This window comes from Rhinopithecus roxellana, chromosome 8 (assembly GCF_007565055.1).
Source record: "Rhinopithecus roxellana isolate Shanxi Qingling chromosome 8, ASM756505v1, whole genome shotgun sequence".
Classification (NCBI taxonomy): domain Eukaryota; kingdom Metazoa; phylum Chordata; class Mammalia; order Primates; family Cercopithecidae; genus Rhinopithecus; species Rhinopithecus roxellana.
The window spans coordinates 40,233,634-40,255,319 of record NC_044556.1 but is presented as its reverse complement, the minus strand read 5'-3'; the positions used below and the strand labels follow the sequence as shown (position 1 = coordinate 40,255,319).

The 21,686-nt window shown below is 54.7% G+C and overlaps 1 protein-coding gene across 1 annotated transcript; it reads left to right on the top strand.

The window, feature by feature from the left end:
• The first annotated feature begins 308 nt into the window (after window positions 1–308).
• On the top strand, window positions 309–21,142 carry NTRK1 (neurotrophic receptor tyrosine kinase 1). The gene is made up of 16 exons (XM_010381284.1): window positions 309–640; window positions 3,856–3,930; window positions 4,230–4,301; window positions 6,415–6,483; window positions 7,786–7,931; window positions 8,187–8,329; window positions 11,294–11,426; window positions 12,981–13,307; window positions 13,897–13,952; window positions 14,232–14,334; window positions 14,829–14,975; window positions 15,398–15,528; window positions 15,716–15,888; window positions 18,431–18,671; window positions 19,289–19,447; window positions 20,750–21,142. The coding sequence occupies exons 1-16, from the start codon at window positions 351–353 to the stop codon at window positions 20,933–20,935; spliced, it is 2,451 nt and encodes an 816-aa protein (XP_010379586.1). The 5' UTR covers window positions 309–350; the 3' UTR covers window positions 20,936–21,142.
• The last annotated feature ends 544 nt before the right edge of the window (window positions 21,143–21,686 follow it).

The window sequence follows — 21,686 nt, the reverse complement described above, 5'->3', positions numbered from 1 at the left end:
TGGCTGGGATGACCTGGACAGCAACCTTTCCTCAATTCAGTCATCTTCCCTCCTCCCCAAATGTAAAAATGCAGCTGCCTTAAGCTGAGAGAAATAACGTATCAACTTCCCACCCCCGGCCTCAGCAGACACCTCCGAGGCGTTCTGCTGCGGCCCCTCTGCATCTCCCGGAGCTGGGGGGATCCTCGGCGAGAAGGCTGACGCTGGCGGCCCCTAACAGGAGAGGGGGCAGAGTTGGGGGCGTCAGAGGGGAGAGAAGCGGGTGGAGACCAGGGGCGGGGCGGAGCCGGGCGGGGGCGACTGGCTCCGCCCTTTCCTGGCGGCTGGGTCTTTAACACCGCCCAGAGCACATGTCGGGGGAGGCCCGGCAGCAGCAGCTGAGAGCGCACAGACGGCTGCCCCGCCGGAGCAAGGCGGGCGCCGCCGCGATGCTGCAAGGCGGACGGCGCGGGCAGCTTGGCTGGCACAGCTGGGCTGCGGGGCCGGGCAGCCTGCTGGCTTGGCTGATGTTGGCATCTGCGGGCGCCTCACCCTGCCCCGATGCCTGCTGCCCCCACGGCTCCTCGGGACTGCGATGCACACGGGATGGGGCCCTGGATAGCCTCCACCACCTGCCCGGCGCAGAGAACCTGACTGAGCTGTGAGTGTCCGGCGGGCGAGGGGGCGCGGGGACAGGCAGGAATTGCCATGCCCCGAGGGCGCTGACTCTCCGCTTGTTTGCTTGATCAGGCAGGGCGAGTACAGCGGAAGGCTGGCACGACGCAGCCTTCGGGGGTGCACGGGCATTCCTCCGCAGCCGCCGCTGCCCTAGCAAGCTTTAGGGTCACTACCTGGATGTCCCCTAGTGTTCAGGGCAGCTGGGCCGCTGGCTTCAGGGAGATCGAGGGGGGAATCTCCGTGGACCAGGTCTGAGAGAGCCTAGCCGTCTAGAAGCCGCTTTCTGGAGATCATTCAGAGGCTCCTGCTCTGTTCCACAGAGAAAGGTGGTTACCAGCAGAGAAGTCCCCAGTTTGACACCCTTACTACCTTTTCCCTTTTCTAGGGGCAAGCCAGCCCCCACCCACTTCTTTGTTATGAGGAGGCAACCCCAGCTTTTCTCCTGGAATTGGGGATTGAGCTGGCTGGCATTGGTGGGAGGTGGTAGGGAGCTGGGTGGTTGAGCTCTCCTCTTTCCATTTTTACCATTCCCTCCCCCAGAGCCCCTTGATTTGGATCTGGGAAATGGGACCCCCTCCTGGATTTTCTCTCCCCACTCCCATCTCCCTCTCCAACCTGGGGCGGGGAGTCAGGGCCCTTGCTGAGAGAACCTCCTCCCTTTGGTACACAAAGCTGGGAGGAATCCTCAGCATTCTGCAAGACTCTGACATTCTGCAGGAATTGGTTACAAAATACTGAAGTACTTTTTAGCAGCTGGTGAAACCTATGGGAGTATGCAGTGATGACTGGCCTGGAGGTACTCAGGCATCACATGGTGATGGCTGGAAAATACTTGAATATTACATATGGCTATCATGGCCAGCAAGACATCTAGAAGAGGGGAGGAACTGCTAGAAAATCCTCCTCCTGTGGCCTGGGGTTTACAGGGTGGACAAGGAACCCTGGCCCCATGCAGTGATGGGCTGGAAAGTATCAAGGTGAGGATCATCACTGTCTGGAAGTTACTTGAGCAGCTGGCAATAATTGGCACTGAGTTACTCGGGTATCTCATGGTAATCAACGGGAAGGTACTCAATATCTCTCTCTAATAGCTCCAGGGAGACCAGGAGTAGAGGAGATGGCCTTGTCTTGGTCTGGCCTTGTCTTGATCTGGGCCTACGTCTCTGCATGATGCGAGGGGGCATGAGAGACAGGCTGCCAGTCCTAGTCCAGTTCTCTCATCACCCTGGGCCTTCACACTGGGGTCCAGACTCCTGAGTGCTTGCCATCAGGGCTTGCATTTCCCAACTCCTTCCAAGTCCCAAGTGGGTCCAGCAGGGTAGGGATGGGAGTGGTAGGGGAAGTGGACAGGCCAGGACTGGGGACTAGGAGGCATGCAGGGTGGCAAGCTGAGATGTCCCCCTGGGTGGGGTTGCAGCCTGACACCCCCTCCTCGCTGCCTGCACAGCCCCTCCCTCCTCCCTCACCCGCAGAGCTAACGAGGAGATAATGGACTCGAATAGACAGATTGATTATGAATCCAAATGAATGAGGCAGCTTTGAGCACGCTGGCCTGACAGCTCATACACACCCTGCCAGCCCACTGCATTCTCACTCCCTCCCTGGGTCCCTACAGTTTGAAACCTTCTGGGCAGGGGCTGGGGGATGGGTAGAATAGGGACCTGGCCTCCCTTGTAGTCAGTGGAGGTTACTTTCTAGGTCTCCACTAAGTCCACAGGGAAACTTAGGATCTGATCCTGGCTGTCCTGGTGGGGCCAAGGCTGGAAAGGGAGGAAAGGAGGAAGGGAGGGGTCACTTAGGCTGGTCCTGGTTCCTATAAGGTAGGGAAAGTTAGAGGGTAGAGGGGGAGAGTTCCGAGAACCGGCAGTGAGTCAGGGGCCCCTGGCATGTGTTTTGTGGGGTGGGGGGGGGCACACTAACATGTCACTGCAGGGCAGCTGAGTTCTCAGGAACTCCCTGGTACGTCAGATCCAGCAGTCAGGCAGGGCCCAGGGCATCAGCCGTCCCCTAGACCTGAATGCCTACTCATTCTTCTTTCGTTCTTGTCTGTCTTGCTTTCTGTAGCTAGCTATCTGTCCTTATCTATCTGTCTCACTGTCTCCCTTCCCTTATCTGTCTTCCTTCTTACTTGTCACTATCTCTCTGACAGTCTCTTCCTGTCAGTTTCTCTTTCAGTGTCTCTGTTTCACTCTCTCTTTGTTTTTCTGCCCTTCTGCCCCCACCCTCCTCATTGAACCTTTCCATCTTTCTGCCTCTCTCTCTCTCTCTCTCTCTCTCTCTCTTGCTGTCTCTCTCTCGCTGTGTAAGTCAGCCAGTCTGTGCCTCTTCTCCCCTCCCCAACACTCTGACTGCATCCTCTCATTGCTCCTCTCCTCTTTCCTGGGTCCCTCCTTGGGGTCCCTGACTGATAGCCTCTAAGCCTCTTGCTTGATCTGCTGAAAAGGTGGTAGGGGAGGTTTCAGTGGAGTAAGGGTTGCTGCTTGGGTGTGGAGAGGGGCCAGAGGCTATGGGGGTGCAGAGATGTTTGTATGTGTATATGTGTGTGTGTGTTTGTGTAGTGCAGGTGAGCCCGGGCAGTGGCCCTTGGGCGGGCACGTTTGGGAACATACATTTGCATGAGCACAGGCTTTGTCTGTGCTGGGTGGGGTAGTGGCAGGGATGAGCCTTGACCCTTTGTGGTAGCAAGCGTTTCAGTATAACCTCCCATTGGTGAGCGTGTGCCAGGCATGCCTGATATAAAAGCAGAACAACAATGTGAGAATAGACTTGTGTGTGTGCACGTGAGAGATGGATGTGAGCTGTGTTTCTGTGTGTCCATGTGTGAGCCTCTTCCTGCAGGCACATGTGCATGTGCATGGCGTCATCTGTGCAGATGCTTATGCCTCTGCGTGTGTGCATGTGCATACCTGGGTGTGTGCATGTGTGCAAGAGGTATGTGAGAGTGTGCATATGTGTGAGTGTCTGGGAATCCATACGTGTGTGCGCTTGTGTGTTCGTGCTCACACATGTGCATGTGCATATGTATGCATTCGTGTGTGCATGCCATGTAATTGTGTATGCAGGTCTGAGCAGGTGCATATGCGTGTGCCTGTGATGTGCATGTGGCATGTGCCTGTGTCTTGTGAGGGAGCAGGTGGGTTGGCATGGGAACTCAAGTGTGGGCCTGAGCCCTGTGACTCCCATCCCCTCTCCCCACAGCTACATCGAGAACCAGCAGCATCTGCAGCATCTGGAGCTCCGTGACCTGAGGGGCCTGGGGGAGCTGAGAAACCTGTGAGGAAAACGGGGACTGTGGGTGTGGAGCTCAGCATGGGCCTGGGGGAGACCAGAAGGTCAGGGAGGGCTCAAGGGTCCGAGTGCCTGGGAGGACCTGAGAGGCTGAGGACTGAGGAACTGGGAGAGGTCAGGAAGCTCAGGGCTTTGAGGGGTCTAGGGTAGTTGAGGAAACAATGAGGGGCCTGAGGAGGGGTAGGAGTTCAGCACAGGGGACTGGGAGGCTGGGATGGGCAGGGAGGGCCAGGGGCCCAGAGTAGCTGAGACCTGGGGACTGATCCTCCTGCACCCCTCCCCAGCACCATCGTGAAGAGTGGTCTCCGTTTAGTGGCGCCAGATGCCTTCCATTTCACTCCTCGGCTCAGTCACCTGTGAGTGTGGCCAGTGCTGGGCAGTGGGGATTGGGGAGGACACCCAGACTCGGGCTGCTAATGGGCTTGGCTCTCCCCGGGGAATGATTGCGAGGGGCCCAAGCCTGGTCAGGGAAGTCACCTCACCCATTCTCCTGGGGCTTCCTCCCATCTCCCCCAGGGATGGCATGCTCTTGCTCCCGCCAGCTAGAGGTCCTCCTTGCCATCTCACTTCCATGGTCCATGCTGCAAGGATACGTCTCATGCATGCCTGCCCTATCTTTCTTCCCAGGGCTCAGATACACACCAGTGCAAAGGGAGCAAGCATCAGGAGCAGGACTCCTGTGTTCTGGCTCGGACTCCATTTCCCAGGGACGCATTGACTTGGCTCCTAGGACATCCTGGGAGCTGGGGTGTTAGTTAGGTCTGCCACTTGTCACCCTCCTCATTCTTGGGAGTCATAGCTATCCCTCCTGTAGAGCAGCGGACCCCAACTTTTTTGGCACCAGAGACTGGTTTCATGGAAGACAATTTTACCACAGATGGTGCGGGAGGGGAGGATGATTTCAGGATGAAGCTGTTCCACCTCAGATTATGAGGCATTAGTTAGATTCTCAAAAGGAGCGCACAACCTAGATCCCTCGCATGCGCAGTAGTTCACAGAATCTAATGCCGCTGTTGATGTGACAGGAGGCGGAGCTCAGGCGGTAATGCTCACTCACCGCTGCTCACCTCACGCTATGCGGCCTGGTTCCTAACAGACCACATATTTACCCTGTTCATAGCCCCTCTTCCTTGCTGTCCCTCTCTTTTTCTTTAATTTATTTTTTAAGAGTCAGGATCTCCCTCTGTCGCTCAGGCTGGAGAACAGTGGCACTATTTACCCATCTGTGGCCTGAGAATTGAGGACCCCTGCTGTAGGACAGAGAGGGTCATGGGATGGGCAGGAGAGACCATCAGAGTCCCCGGCAGCCCCTCCAGCTGGCCTTCTGAGGGCGGGAGTTCAGCTCCCCTGTCCCCCAACACGAGCAGGCGGAGAGATGGGAAGGATGGTGGGGCTGATATTCATGGAGTTATGCGGGGTCCTCTACACTCTGCTGTGTCCAGCAATTTAACAAAGCAAAATAAAGTGATGTCATATCACCATCTATGCACCGGGGCTTCAGTTAAAAACGTGTTCAATGACACTTCACGATACTTATGTCAATGAATCTTCACAATCAACCTGGTGAGAGAGAGAGTGTTCTTGCCCCCATTTCATAGATGAGAATTCTGAGAATCAGAGAGGTTGAGTTTCTGGACTGAGGTCACACAGCTGTAAGTGGCAGGATAGAACTTACACCCACTCTATCTGGCTCTAGAGTGGGTTGTGTCTTTGGTCCCTATGTGTTGGTACCTCCCCAACCCAGCCACCACAAATTCTAGGTTGACTAGGAAAAGAGAGGGGTCAGGATAGGCCCCTCAGAGGCAGAGGGTCCCAGCAGCAGCAGCCTGGCAAAGGGCACAGGGCACTGGGGTTCCTACATCATTTTCCTGTGTGGCCAGGCCCCTGCTGGGCTCACTTTTTCCATCCCTACAATGAGGGGGCTGGGGGTGTGGGTCCTTTCCTGCCTGACCTTTTAGTCCCTGAGGAGGGCCTGGAAGGAGGAGGTGGAGGGGACCTGAGGAAGTGCGTTGAGTTCCTTGTGGTCAGGTAGGGTCAAGGGAGTGTGGCAACCTCAATCCTCCCCCTCTTCCTCTGGCCCTGTCCTGGGCTCTGTGGGGAGGGGAGCACAGATGGAGCCCTTCCCCCAGCTGTGGCCTCAGTACTTTGCCAGCTGGGGCCAAAGCAGTGGGGGAGGGAAGAGCGGCTGTTCCCTCAGACCCCCCTCCCTGGGGTCTGGAGAGGGGGCTAAGTAGGGTTAACCCTTGTTGTCCCAGGGAAAGAAGTGGGACTCAAAAAGCCCTCTACCACCCCCCCACCCCCTCCGATCCATCCACACACACTGCCTTCCAGGGCTTGTTCTGACTGCCTAGACTGGGGAGGGGGAGCCAGATGTCAACTTCTTTCTCGGCTCCTCCCCTCCCTCACCCTGGGTCAGAGTGAGGTCGGGTCACTCAAGGGGTCTGTCTTGCTGTGTCTCCACGCCCGTAGGAATCTCTCCTTCAATGCTCTGGAGTCTCTCTCCTGGAAAACTGTGCAGGGCCTCTCCTTACAGGAACTGTGAGTGGGGGCACTTCCAGGGACAAGAGCACCAAGTGTGTGTGTGCCTACGTGCACTTGGATCTGTGGGATGGCATTGGGTCACTGTGTCTGTGTGGCACTGCTGGGGGGTCTCTTTGGGGACTATGTGCATGCCAGTGAAACCCCCATCAAAGCAGGGGCTGCAGGACCACCCATTAAGGGGGCTACTGCCCGGGGGAGCTGGCCTGGATGACTGTGTGTGTGCTGGGCCTGGCTGAGCAGATCATAGGCCCACTGTGTGTCCACGGCACATCTGACAACATTCCCAGGGCACCCTGCACAGGGGTGAGTGGGGCAGCAGGGGTCCATGTGTACCTGGTGGGCAGTTAAGGCCTCTGGGTCGCTCTGGGAGGCTGTGCCCTTCCCTCCTTGTCACCATGCTGAGAGCCCTTGCCTGGTTTCTCATCCTGGGGAACCTGGGGTGAGGGAGCCCCATGCATCCCTCAGCTATCAGCTGTCTTGTCTTCCACTTTCTGCGTTCAATTTCTTTCATTTTTACATCATTTTTTCTTTTTGTGGAGTTGGGGTTTTGCCATGTTGCCCAGGCTGATCTTGAACTCCTGGGCTCAAGCTGTCTTCTGCCTCAGCCTCCCAAAGTGCCAGGATAACAGGTGTGACTCACTACGCCTGGCCTATTTTTTCTCTCCCCTTTCGGAGGAGGAGGTAGTTGGGTATGGGGTTCGGGGATTTATTTATTGTGGAGGAGGGAGGGCGGAGAGAGGTAGTGAGGGATGTATTAGGTTAGGTATTTTCTAGTCGGGATATCTCTATCCTCCTCACCATCCCTCCTCCTCTATCCCTCTCTCTCTCTCCCCCCGTCCATCCCTCACTCCCTCTCTGTCTTTCTCTTTCTTTCCTTCTTTTTTGAGACGGAGTCTTGCTTTGTCATCCAGGCTGGAGTGCAGTGGCGCAGTCTCAGCTCACTGCAAGCTCCGCCTCCTGGGTTCACACCATTCTCTTGCCTCAGCCTCCTGAGTAGCTGGGACTACAGGTGCCTGCCGCCATGTGGTCCTGGCTAATTTTTTGTGTTTTTAGTAGAGACGGGATTTCACCGTGTTAGACAGGATGGTGTTGATCTCCTGACCTCATGATCCGCCTGTCTTGGCCTCCCAATGGCCTATTTCTTTGAATAACATCCTGTTACTGGAGTCAGATGGGAAGACCTCTGTGTCCTCCCTTTCACCTGTAGACCGTCCTCCTTGCTGCCTAACTGCTCTCTCTCATCCCTGTGATCCCTCAGGCCCCTTCCTTGACTCACTTGGTGTCCCCTATGTCCACCAGGGTCCTGTCGGGGAACCCTCTGCACTGTTCCTGTGCCCTGCGCTGGCTACAGCGCTGGGAGGAGGAGGGACTGGGCGGAGTGCATGAACAGAAGCTGCAGTGTCATGGGCAAGGGCCCCTGGCCCATATGCCCAATGCCAGCTGTGGTAGGTGCTGGGTGAGGGAGATGGTGTAAGGGGGCTGGGAAAGAGACCCACCTGCCTGGGGGAGAGGGCACTGAGCAAGCACTGAAAAGGCCTGGGGAATGGGCATTGGCAAAGGCTGGGGGATACTGCCTGGGGTGACATTGCTTGGGCTCCAGGTCACTGAGGAGGGTGGGGGAAGGAGCAGCCCTGCAGTAGAATTCTGAGGCCACTCCCAGCTCTAACACCCCTTGGCCCTCGGGCATCCTGGGTGGCCAGGTGTGCCTATGCTGAAGGTCCAGGTGCCCAACGCCTCCGTGGATGTGGGGGACGATGTGCTGCTGTGGTGCCAGGTGGAGGGGCGGGGCCTGGAGCAGGCCGGCTGGATCCTCACGGAGCTGGAGCAGTCAGCCACAGTGATGGTGAGAAGCCCTTCGCCTGCAGCCCCCAAGAGGTCCAGGCAGAGCACAGGGGACAAAGATGGGGAAAGAGAGACACACTGTGGAGGAAAGAGACAACAAGTAAGGAACACACTGAGGCTGAGGGATGGACAGAGATGGTTTAGACCCACAGGGGTCAGGCCTATGCTGTAGGGCAGTCCAGGGCATGCACACCCTCGGGGTGGGCACTGACCCAGCAGGGACCCCAGGCTACACTTGAAGTCCCAGGACTTAGGATCCCTTTCTGGGAACATGGTGTTGGCTGCAAGGGAGAGGGTCACAGAAATCTTACATGTTGGAGCTGAGAGGAACCCAACAGACTATCTCTCCTGTACATCCATTTTCTTTTTCTTTCTTTCTTTCTTTCTTTCTTTCTTTCTTTTTTTTTTTTTTTTTTGAGATGGAGTCTTGCTCTGTTGCCCAAGCTGGAGCGCAGCGCAGTGGTGTGACCTTGACTTACTGCAACCTCCGCCTCTCGGGTTCAAGTGATTCTGCGATTCTCCTGCCTCAGCCTCCCGAGTAGCTGGGAGTACAGGCACGCACTACCACGCCCAGCTAATTTTTGTATTTTTAGTAGAGACGGGGTTTCACTACGTTGGCCACACTGGTCTCAAACTCCTGACCTCGTGATCCACCTGCCTCTGCCTCCTAAATTGCTGGGATTACAGGCGTGAGCCACTGTGCTTGGCCGATCACTTTTCTATATAATGAAACTGGGACCCAGGGAGGAGGCATAATATCAGTTGTACTGCATCTGGGATGAGTTCTTGGGGGCTTCGTGGTCTTTTTTTCTGGAGATTCTGGAAGGAGCATCCTCTTGGGCATGTGATGAATGCATTAGTAAGGGAGGCATAGGTCTGGCTCCAGCTCTCTCACTAATTAATTCTGGGAGTGACTTTCAGAAAAATCCCTTAATCTGCCTGCACTTTGGTTTTCTTATCTGTAAGCTGAGAAGGTGGACATGATGGCCTTCTGATGTCCTGCCTGCCCCTGGGCGTTCTCTGGCCTCTATCTCTGTTATCCAGACATGTCTTTGGACACCTTCCCAGGCCTTACCCTTTGTCCTTAGGCTGGCGATGGGCAGATGAGAGTAGCGACAGAGAACTCAGTTGGCCTTGCTGATGAGGTCGACAGCAGCTGACAATGGGCTGTGCCCACCCAAAAAGCTGGCTCCACCTGGGCAGGAGGAGTGGATATGAAGGGACCAGGAATGTGTGCCTAGAGGGCTGGGAGTATGGTGTTTAGTTGGGGAGCCTTCACTTTGGTGGGAGAGTCAACCCCAGAATTGCTGGAGGCCCCTGGAACCATGTTGAGGGAGGAGCCACTGGGCGCTGAGCAGGAGACTTCAGACATGGTGGAGGGACCACTAGCCACTGAGCGGATCCTCTCCCTCCAGACAGCAAAGCTGCCTAGAGTAAGTAAAAGAAAGGGGACCAGGCAGAGGCCATGCCCCTGCATGGAGAGACCTTAGATCAACTCTCTGTTTGGGGCGATTCCAGGATTTGCTTTCTCTTTGAGAGTCTTACATGTTTGCTACCATTTGTGTTTTCTAGAAACTATCTATACAAAAGTCACTCCCTACTGGGCACAGTGGCCCATACCTGTAATCCCAGCACTTTGGGAGGCCAAGGAGGGAGAATCACTTGAGACCAGGAGTTTGAGACCAGCCCGGGCAACAAAGCGAGACCCTATCTCTTTAAAAAAAATTGCACCCTAACTGGGTTAAATGGAGGGGAAGAGAGGCTGCTCTCCCTCAGTTAGGAGGATAAGGGTGGCAGAGCATCTCAAGAGGAAGAGTTATTGGCCTCACAGTAAGTGGAGGGGATGGGACAGCCAAGGGAAGCAGAGGGCAAGGCAGGGCTTCCCCTCAAGGTGGCTGGAACTCAAAGCTTGCACAAAAGGCTGGAAACTCTACTGGAGCCTTTGAACTCATGTATTCCATTGGAAGCCTGGGGAAACCATACCTCCTCCGGCATGTGGTCAGAGGATTCCACATTTATGAAGTTTTCAGATAAATGAGATTTGTCCACCACTTCATTATTTTCATCATTTTGTGAAAATCACTTTCTAAAATGTCAGAAGATAATTTGTCCACCTCTTCAGCTTACAAAACAAACAAACAAACAAAAAACCCCATGGTTCAGCAAGACGAAGAATTGTCATAAGATCATGTAACTTACACATGACAAATCCAGTTCCTTAGGAAGAGAAACTCAATCTGATTCAATCCTGACAATGACTCAGAATCAAGTCACTTTGCCTGTCTAACCTCACCCATGGTCCTCATCTGCTGCAGGAGGCGACGCTGCTGCTGTTGTTTCTAACTGCTGCCGTGCTATTCACACCATTTCTTTGTTTCTGATCTTCCTTGGGCTGAGACTCAGTTTGTTAGAACTGTGTGTAAAACCTGAATGAACAGGTGGTGAGGTCCTAGTGGGGTCTCCAACGAGCTGTGTACAAATTTGGTACTTGGGATGCGTGATATCCATTTAGCTGCTCAGATGGCTGGTCTTAGTTTCAGTTTGGGATATTTTGTGCCTATTTTGAGGTTATTGGTAATATTTTAGATTTTTTACATAATTAAATACGTGATCCAGGCGGGGCACAGTGGCTCACGCCTGTAATCCCAGCACTTTGGGAGGCTGGGGTGGGAGGATCACTTGAGGCCCTGTTCAAGACCAGCCTGGGCAGAACAGTAAGACCCCGTCGCTACAAAAATAAAACATAAAATTAAAAAAAAATGTGATCCAAGAGATAGTCAATGAACAAACCTAAAGGAGGAAGGACATTCTCTGCTACATTCTCTCCCATCCCTCTCTCCCTCCTCTTCCCTCCCAGCCCTCCTCTCCTATCCATCTGGAGTCAGAGGGGCTTTCCAAAGACATCAGCCCCAGCCCCGAGCTTGCTAAAGCTCCTTCTGATTTCCACCTCTCTTTCCTGATCTAGAAATCTGGGGCTCTGCCGTCCCTGGGGCTGACCCTGGCCAATGTCACCAGTGATCTCAACAGGAAGAACGTGACGTGCTGGGCAGAGAATGATGTAGGCCGGGCAGAGGTCTCTGTTCAGGTCAACGTCTCCTGTGAGTCTCAGTGGCAGCCCCTGCACCCAGCCCCTACTCATCTCTTCTCCCCTCAAAAGAGGATGTAGGGTGGGGGCTGGAAGAAAGGGTGGGATGTGTGTCTCCACAGCTGCTCCCTCCCAGCTGTTTCCAGATTCCCATGAAAACCTGATCCTTCGGGGGAAGTCCTGGGGCTCGTCAAGGCCAGAGGGACGGAGATGGATTTCTTTCTGGCCCCCTGCCCAAGCCTTGCTACCTGAGGCCCTCAACACCAGATGCCCGGCTGTTCCCACTGCTCCGAAGTATTTTTTCATGCCCGTCCCTCATCGGGTCCTTCTTCCCACATCCTAGTTTCAAAAGAGGAAATTCTCCTCCTGAGTTCCTCTTTAGGCTCGCTGCCTAATTTCTCTAGGTCAGCCAACAAATTACCTTAAACCTTCTACTTTACATCAGTTTTCTTCTTTTATTGTGAAATGTACATAGAAATGTGCAAACAATATATATACTTTAAACAATAACTACTCTTACCAGCACCATGGAAGACCTCCCCCCCGCCACCCAACACCTCTCCCTATTCGCAATCCCATTCCACTCTCCCATCTCATGTTGACTTTTGTCAGGACAATCATTTCCTTGCTTTTAAAAACAATTTTTCTCAAATATGCTTTCCTATCAGTATCGTTTAGTTTTGCCTGTTCTTGTACATTATATAAACGGAATCATACTGCATGTATTATTTTGTATCTGATTTCTTTCACTCAACATTATATTTATAAGATTCATTCATGCTAATGGGAGTCGCTGTATGTAGCTCATGCAGTTCATTGCTAAATAGTATTCCTGTGTATGAATGCTATATTGTATATATGTATGTATTTATTTATGCATACATACACTTTTTTTCTATCATTGAGGGGCTTTTGCTGTTACCAGATTGGGTCTATTTCAAACCCATACCTTTTTTCAAAAAGTGTGTGTCTGTGTGTATGTCTGTGTGTGTGTATGTTTGAAGAGATGGGGTCTCAGCCTGTTGCCCAGGCTGGAATGCTTTGGGATCATAACTTACCACAGCCTTGAACTCCTGGCCTGAAGCGATCCTTCCACCTCAGCCCCCTGAGTAGCTGGGATTACAGGAACAAGTCACTGTGACTGGCTTTTCCCCCAAATTTAACTGTGTATGCTTTTAGCTTGTTTGATTGTTAGGTCCCCTGACCCCTCCTCTTCAGCTTGGTTACACTGACTTTTTATAGATTCCTTACACCAAAGACTCCATGTTTAATTGTCATAAGCTGGTACCCCACTTCTGTGGGGCTGTGACTTATTTATGACCCACCACTTACGTTCTTTAAGCCTCTGCATTTCATATGCCTGCTGCCTGATTTATTTGACATGTATTGTCAACTTTCTTCAAAACGTCTCTCCTTGGTGAATTTCCTAGGGCCTGCTGACCTGTTTTTCCCAGGCCGGCCCTTTGATTTCAGATTCTACTTGCTTTGCCCCTGGACTTGTCAGGTGTGTGCTGGGCTTCCTCCAGCTGCGCCCTGACCTCCTGCTGTTGCTCTTTCTGGCCCACAGTCCCGGCCAGTGTGCAGCTGCACACGGCGGTGGAAATGCACCACTGGTGCATCCCCTTCTCTGTGGATGGGCAGCCGGCACCGTCTCTGCGCTGGCTCTTCAATGGCTCCGTGCTCAATGAGACCAGCTTCATCTTCACCGAGTTCCTGGAGCCGGCGGCCAATGAGACTGTGCGGCACGGGTGTCTGCGCCTCAACCAGCCCACCCACGTCAACAACGGCAACTACACGCTGCTGGCTGCCAACCCCTTCGGCCAGGCGTCCGCCTCCATCATGGCTGCCTTCATGGACAACCCTTTCGAGTTCAACCCCGAGGACCCCATCCCTGGTGCGAGGGCTATCCTGAACCGTGCTCCCACTTCTGGGCTCCACCTGGGTTAGAGCCAACTTCCCGCTATAGCCATTACCCCAGAAATTGGAGTGCCTGGTTTGGGACAGAAAGGAGTCTGGAGTCCTGGTGTCCAGCTGTTCTGGCCTCCTTACCCTCTCCCCAAGCCAGGACTCCTGAACTCCTGAGCTATTCCACCCTTGTAGGCTGGCTGGGGAGACATCCATGCACCAGGGCATCATGGCCCAGCTGGAAAAGGGTCACATGCATTTTCTCCCTTGAGGCCCAGCAGCCCACCTCCATCCCCCGTCACCCCATGAAGGAATGAGTCCCAGAATAGGTAGGGGACTCACTGTTTTCCTTCTCCCTCTGACTGCTTTCTCTCCTCCCTCCTGCTGCAGTCTCCTTCTCGCCAGTGGGTGAGTAGCCCAAGGTGGAGGGCAGGTTCTGCCTGGTCTCTGGAGCCGAGGCTAGGGCAAAGGGTACAGCTGCCCTGATCCCTGAGAGGCCAGCTGGGGCCAGGGTTGGGGGGTTACTGGAGGTGACTGTGTGCACCAAGGCTCACCCTTCCTGCCTTGTGTCCCCACAGATACTAACAGCACATCTGGAGACCCGGTGGAGAAGAAGGATGAAACACCTTTTGGGGTGAGATAGGAAGTAGAAGCTTGTGCAGACTTTGGGACCGGAAGGCTAGGTAGAGGCTCATCTGCACGTCATTTCTGGTCAGAGCAGGGAGGTCACTACCATCTGGCCTGAATTCTGACTACCACCCTCACAGCCACTGCAGGGGTCCCCAGGGGAGGATGAGGCAGGTCTGGAGGCCTGGTTCTGGGCTCCCATGCAGGATGAAAAAATGGCTTGCTACGGGCGGCTCTGAGAGTGCAGAAGCAGCCCCTGGATCTAACCACCCCTGCCTCCCACCAGGTCTCGGTGGCTGTGGGCCTGGCCGTCTTTGCCTGCCTCTTCCTTTCTATGCTGCTCCTTGTGCTCAACAAATGCGGAAGGAGAAACAAGTTTGGGATCAACCGTGAGTCGAGGCTGCAGAGGGCTGTCTGTCTGTCTGTTCTCCTGGCTTTGTTTCCTACTGGCTCTTCTTGACTCTGTCTCTGTCTGGGGGGCTGTGCACATGGGAGTTCCCGGGCGTGTGAGTGTGTTTGGGGTATAAATGAAGGCCTGGCTGTGAGGCTTGTGTGAGTGTGTGTCGGGCTGGTGCTGAGGTAGTTTCAGAGGCGGCAGCTGCTAATTGGTGGCTGGATTGTAGTCAAGCACTAAGTGGGTCTGGGAGGTCTGGGCTCTGTGGGGCGGGGGAGTTCTTTGGTGCCCATGGGGCCACGGGTGGGACAGGAGCCAGCACAGGGAGAGGCAGTGGTGCCCTCTTCCCCCTGCCTGCTGTCTCGCTCCTAGCTCCTCAGTCTCTCCTCTGCAAGTTACAAGGTGGGGATAACCAGGCATCCTGCAGGCAAGGGTGGGCAGGGCCAAGATGTGGGGAAACTTCTCCATGTGGCTGTGTCTCCTCCCTAGGCCCGGCTGTCCTGGCTCCAGAGGACGGGCTGGCCATGTCCCTGCATTTCATGACATTGGGTGGCAGCTCCCTGTCCCCCACCGAGGGCAAAGGCTCTGGGCTCCAAGGCCACATCATCGAGAACCCGCAATACTTCAGTGATGCCTGTGAGGGGCTATGCTGGGTCAAGGGCAGGGGCGAGTGTGTGTGTGTGTGTGTGTGTAGAAGCCCCTAGGCCATCGCCCTTACCGACCGAGGCCTGAACGATCCCTCCCTTTCTCCCACCCCTCCCCAGACCTATTCCAGCCATAAGCCCTGTCATATTATTCTCAGGCCGAGTCCAGCCCCGCTCTTAGCTGCAGCCCCTGCCCGGAGTCACAGCTAGCTCACACCTCGTCCTGTCTGGGCAGATGCAGCCCCATACTATGACCTGGGGCTTGGTGAAGGGGCACAGGTTGAATTTCAGCCCCCATGCAGCCCCTTGTCTGGGCAGCCTTGTGCAACACACAACCCTGCCAAAACAGTCCTCCCCTACAACCCCAGCCCTCCCAAGATTGGGGTTCCCGTCTGACCCTGCAAGCCCCCTCAGGTGTTCACCACATCAAGCGCCGGGACATCGTGCTCAAGTGGGAGCTGGGGGAGGGCGCCTTTGGGAAGGTCTTCCTTGCTGAGTGCCACAACCTTCTGCCTGAGCAGGACAAGATGCTGGTGGCTGTCAAGGTGAGACCCTGCCCAGGGGGCACTGCTGGACTGGGTCCCACCCCCAGGAGCTCCATCACATCAGGACAGATTGGGGGAAGATGCAGAGGGCTGAGATGGCTGGAGGCTGGGGTGAGCGGGCTGCCCTGGATGAACAGCAGTGAGAGCTGGGCCCCCACTCAGTCCTGTCCCTGCCCCTTCCATCCAGGCACTGAAGGAGGTGTCCGAGAGTGCTCGGCAGGACTTCCAGCGCGAGGCCGAGCTGCTCACCATGCTGCAGCACCAGCACATTGTGCGCTTCTTCGGCGTCTGCACCGAGGGCCGCCCCCTGCTCATGGTCTTTGAGTATATGCGGCATGGGGACCTCAACCGCTTCCTCCGGTACCAGCACCTGGCCTCAGCGCTGGCCCCTGCCTCTGGGCCCCATCATCCCTTCCCTATGGACATCCCTGCTTGTCTTTCAAGCCAAGGGGAGACACCAAGAAAGATCAGGAAGGCACATTCCCGTCCCCAAGGAGCTCTGAGATGGTAGAGGAGACAGACGTGTGAATGTAGGGGCGACTCTTGCAAAGGACAAGTGTCAGTAGTCAGGGAGGTTGCGATGGCAAAGGCCATGAGCTAAAACGTTGGGGTGGGTGGGCTTTGCAGAGGATGTATGTGCATTTGTGTGTGGCACACAAAGACCAGGCCTCTAAGGGTGGCAGTTTAGATAGCGACAATAACAACAGTAATGAACATTTATCAGGTCCCTTCTATGTTCCTGTTCCAGGTGCTATGCTATATACTTTATAATTTATTATTATTATATTTTAATGTATTTATTAGCGTTATTGTTTTAGAGATGGGGTCTTGCTCTGTTGTCTAGGCTGGAGTGCGGCTGTGGTGTAATAATAGCTCACTGCAGCCTCAAACTCCTGGGCTCAAGCAGTTGTCCCACCTTGGCCTCCCCGGTAGCTGGGACTACAGGTGCACACCACTGCACCTGACTCTATGATTCGTTCTTATTATGATTCTATGTGCTGGGACACATCTTGTACAGTAATATAAATATGTATTTATTCTTTATGGCCTCCAAGCATATATTGCAATCTATACTTGAAGCAAGTTACAAAAAATTCATTTATTTGACTTCGGACAGAACAACTCTGATATGTTTATCTATTTGTGCTAATTTTAATAACTTCGAGAAATGTGCCTGTTTCACAGATAAGGCTTAGAGAGGTTCGGTGACTTGCCCAAGGGTACGCAGGTAGTGAATGGCCCAGGGGTGATGTGACCCCAGGCAGAGCCCCTACTCTCAACCCCTGATGTGATGGTCACATGTTCCCTCGGTCTAGTCCCTTGATCATCTTCTGATGAGATCGCCCCTGGGAGGATGGGGCAGTGTTTGCAAGGCAGGGAGAAGACCAGGGTTTGGAATCAGCTGCCACTTATGAGCTGAGCCTTCTTTGCCAAGTAGCTTTCCTCTCTGACCTCACTTTCCTCACCAGTAAGAGGGACAGTGGAGGGCTGTGGTTCTGGATGAGCAAGTGCTGTGTGGTTGTCCAGCTGATGGTCATGATCTGGTCCCCAAACATCCCCTTGGGAGTGATGGGTCATTTATGCAGTCAGGTGGCAGGACTCAGCTAGGAGAGACCCCAGAGTCTTGGGCTTATCGTGTGGACCAGGAGGGAGCCCATGCAGGGTGTGGAGCAGGAGGCGAGGCCAGACCCAAGGTTAAGTGTGGAGGAGGATCGGCATAGAGGAGCCCAAGAAGGCCAGGGAGGAGCCTATCTCTTTGTTCCCAGACATGGCATAGGCTCAGTGCTGGTCTTGAGGACGCAGGCTAGGGAGATACCACTATCTGGGGCCCAGGCTGTGGGAGACGAGGCTCTAACTGCTGGATGGAACACTGTGGGTATCAATGGAGGGAATCATTAATGCTCAGAGATGAGTCTGGAAGACTTCCCCTAGGAGGGACCATCTGTTCCTTCTCCCCTCCAGGCCTTTGTACTTCCAGTTCCCTCTGCCTGTGGTACTGGGCCTCCCTCCCTCCATAGAAAGATAGAGACAGACACACAGACTCTACCCCTCCCTGCCTCAGCTCCCCTTCGAATGGCTTCAGGAGCTGAGTCTCAGTTTAGGTGTCCCTTCCTCTAGGAAGCCTTCCCTGGCTTTTTCCATTCCCACCCGTGGCTGCCAGGTGCCCCTCACACTACACTGCCATGACCTGCTTATCTGCATCATACTCTGCACTGTAGCCCTGGTGCTTGGCACGTTGGAAATGTTTAACAAATGCCTCAACTAAACGAATGAGAAGATTGGGTAGTAGGAAAGGGCATTCTTGGCAAAGTGATCGGTTCAGGCAAAGGTTCAGGAGAAGGAACATTGGGGAATACAGATGAGTGACTAGGACTGACCCGAGTGTTCGCTGTGGGGAGAAGGCAGGCATCCTGGACACCTTCAAAAGGAAGGAAGACCCTGTAGGAATAGCTGGTCACTGAGGGCAAAGGGGAGAGAGACAGGACAATCAAGGACTCCCTGGTTTCAGAGTCTGCCTGGGTGGGGAGGGTCCCTTCCCTGAGGCAGGGTCAGGCTCAGGGAAAGACACTGAGCTGCTGTTGGCAAGGGCTGAGTCTGATGTGCCTATGGCAAGGGATGTAGGGGCCAGTGGGCATCTGGAATTCAAGGAGCTGCCAGAGAGGAAGGCATGGATGTGGGAACCATGAGCTGTCTCTGGTGGACGCCCTGGAGGTGGGCACGCCTGTTCTGCTCCTCCATCCCGCCCCTCTGGACAGCTGCCTCTACTGTTCTCTCAGTCCTCCACTACTAGGCCCCCAGTCTCCTCTCCCATCACACCCGGCTGCTGGGGATCGCCTTCCTCAGCAGCCGCTCCTGGGGGTTCTGTCCTCCCAGCCTACCCCACTCCTTTTCTTGTTCACAGATCCCATGGGCCTGATGCCAAGCTGCTGGTTGGTGGGGAGGATGTGGCTCCAGGCCCCCTGGGTCTGGGGCAGCTGCTGGCCGTGGCTAGCCAGGTCGCTGCGGGGATGGTGTACCTGGCAGGTCTGCATTTTGTGCACCGGGACCTGGCCACACGCAACTGTCTGGTGGGCCAAGGACTGGTGGTCAAGATTGGTGATTTCGGCATGAGCAGGGATATCTACAGCACCGACTATTACCGTGTAAGGGTCCTTTGTCCCCAACGCCTTCCCCTGACTCCAAACTGTAGACTCCCTGGATCCCAAGACCACTGAGAGCCTGCCCTTGCTAGGATGCCTGCACGGGTCTGAGATTCACTGGCTCTAGTTTTCAGCCTACCTCCTCGGCCCCCAGTGGTGGGGATTCTGTCTCCTTCGCTATCCTGGTCGGAAACAGCACCCTTCGGTTTTTGCCTCTTAGCACTGAGAGGCACATCTGTTTGTTTATTTATTTAATTTTTTTTTTGAGACGGAGTCTCACTCTGTCGCCGGGCTGGAGTGCAGTGGCACAATCTCGGCTCACTGCAATCTCCGACTCCCTGGTTCAAACGATTCTCCTGCCTCAGCCTCCCGAGTAGCTGGGATTACAGGCACACACCATCATGCCCAACTAATTTTTGTATTTTTAGTAGAGATGGGGTTTCACCATGTTGGCCAGGATGGTCTCAATCTCCTGACCTCGGCCTCCCAAAGTGCTGGGATTACAGGTGTGAGCCACCGCGCCTGGCATATTTATTTTTAATAATGGGGCAGGGGTGAGCTGTGCCTTGACGGGCTGTCTCAGGCGCCCCTGGAGTTGACGCAGCGCCCGCCCACGGCAGGTGGGAGGCCGCACCATGCTGCCCATCCGCTGGATGCCGCCTGAGAGCATCCTCTACCGCAAGTTCACCACTGAGAGTGACGTGTGGAGCTTCGGCGTGGTGCTCTGGGAGATCTTCACCTACGGCAAACAGCCCTGGTACCAGCTCTCCAACACTGAGGTCAGCCCCGGCCCATGGTCGCCCTTTGCTGGCTCCCCCCTCCCATGCCCCTTCAGGTCCCTTTTTCAGGGAACTCGGTTCCCCTTCTGCCCCTCCGCCACAGCCTGTTGGGGGTCCCTTTCCAGCGCCATGCCGACACTGTGTCCCCTCCACCCCGGCTCTGTTCTTCTCTTCATCCCCTATTCTTGCCTTCACCTACTGTCCTAAGCCCAGGCCCAGTTGGCCCCTGGGGGAACTTCAAAGTGCTTTGTACATGGAGCCCAGACCCCCATCTCTATCTGCATTTTGTAGACCTAAGCAGGTATTATCAGAGTGGAAGGGACCAGCACGGGAAGAGGAGCCCAGCACAAGAAGGCCCAACGCTGCAGCAGGACGGCTGGAGGTTAGACTGTCAGAAGGACAGTCCTACCCCCTCCTCCTGCCCTCCTAGCTAGTCACAGCCAGAGCAGGCCCCAGGTGTTCTGTCTCCCAGAGCAGCTGCCCCCACCCCCTCCTTGGCTCGCAGCTGTCAGTTTCCATTTCTCCTCCTAATGCAGTCTGCTCCCTGGAGGCTGGTGGGGTGGGGGAGAGGGTTATAGATTTTAATTTTCTCAAGCACTGAGAGAAGAAATGGAATTAGTGCCACCCATAACCCAAGTCCTCTAATAGGTAGGGGGAAAGAAGGGGAAAAGAGGCTCCAGGCCCCTTCTCCAATCACTCCCTGCCACCCTTTCTCCTTCTTTGGATTCCTGAACTGCTTTAGCAGTTATTCCTAGAGTCTAACTTTGATCTTTCTTGCTGCAGTTTCTTTTTGGGAGAGCTAGTCCCACAGAGTGGTATCCACAGAAGAGAGAAGAAGTGGGGATTGCCCTCTTCTTTAAAATGAAAGCCAGCTATTTTTCAAGGCCTTTAACTGCAATTCTGCTCTATTTTCTTTTCTTTCTCTGGAACTGAGAGTCAGAGGGCCTTTCTCCTCCTCCTTTCAGCCCCCGACACTAAACTGATGGATTTGATAAATACCTCAGCCCCTCCCCTTCCTCAACCCACCTGGCAAGTCTTCTTAGCATCTGATCCCAGATTTCTGGAAGCAATCCTACCCCAGCCCACGCTTCCCAGAGTCAAGCCTTAATCCTTCTCACTTCTCAGTGTCAGAGCAGAAATGAATCTTGGGGTTCACTGTGTCCATTCAGGTTATTAGCAGCTAAGAAGCCCAGATGAGTTGTATGAGCTGCCTTGGGAGCCTCAGTGAGGGCACTGGGGCTGGCCTCACTCTCTTGCCCCCAGCCTAGTGTGCTTTCTCCTCTGTCTCTCCGGTGGCCCCAGGCAATCGACTGCATCACGCAGGGACGTGAGTTGGAGCGGCCACGTGCCTGCCCACCAGAGGTCTACGCCATCATGCGGGGCTGCTGGCAGCGGGAGCCCCAGCAACGCCACAGCATCAAGGACGTGCACGCCCGGCTGCAAGCCCTGGCCCAGGCACCTCCGGTCTACCTGGACGTCCTGGGCTAGGGGGCCGGCCCAGGGGCTGGAGTGGTTAGCCGGAATACTGGGGCCTGCCCTCAGCATCCCCCATAGCTCCCAGCAGTCCCAGGGTGATCTCAAAGCATCTAACTCACCCTCAGCATGCGGGAGGGGACAGGTGGGGGCTGGGAGTAGAGGATGTTCCTGCTTCTCTAGGCAAGGTTCCGTCATAGCAATTATATTTATTATCCCTTGGCTGTGTCTCTTGCCAATTCTTGGGATGACGTCGTTCCAGGAGGGAGGCATTGGGATTCAGGTAAGGGGACAGCTCTCTGGGATCCTTCCCCACTCAGGTTCCCCTCAGCTGCCTACCCCTACTCCATGGACCTGTCACTCTCACCTTTGACTATAGGTTGGATCCCAGTCCCATGGTCACCTGGCTCACCTGCTGTTGAGGCAGCCTCTGGTCAAACTTCCCAGACCTTGAGAGCCTAACTGCCGATCTTTGTAGTTCATGTTCAGGAAGGCTGGTGCTACAGTGGAAGGGGTGGAAGTTAGATGTACTGGTAGACAGGATGGGAGCATTGATGGGGTGTCTTTCTTGTATTGGTGTATCCAGGACAGAGCAAGCACGCAGCAGCAGATGAGAGAGAAACGCGTGTGTGTGTGTGAGACAGGAACAGGGAGGGAGCTGGACTAAGGATTGATGGAGGCAGGACCCCTTATTCCTGTCCCTCTGTTACTCTTCTTAGCTCTAGGTGCTTTGATTAGCATCTGGAGGCCAGGAACTGTGTAAAGT

Excerpts from the sequence above, each read along its gene's own strand:
- NTRK1 (XM_010381284.1), top strand. The coding sequence starts at position 351 with ATGTCGGGGGAGGCCCGGCAGCAGCAGCTGAGAGCGCACAGACGGCTG. Across the intron at positions 6,484-7,785 it reads GGCCTCTCCTTACAGGAACT|GGTCCTGTCGGGGAACCCTC; the intron begins GTGAGTGGGGGC and ends TATGTCCACCAG. Across the intron at positions 7,932-8,186 it reads TATGCCCAATGCCAGCTGTG|GTGTGCCTATGCTGAAGGTC; the intron begins GTAGGTGCTGGG and ends CTGGGTGGCCAG.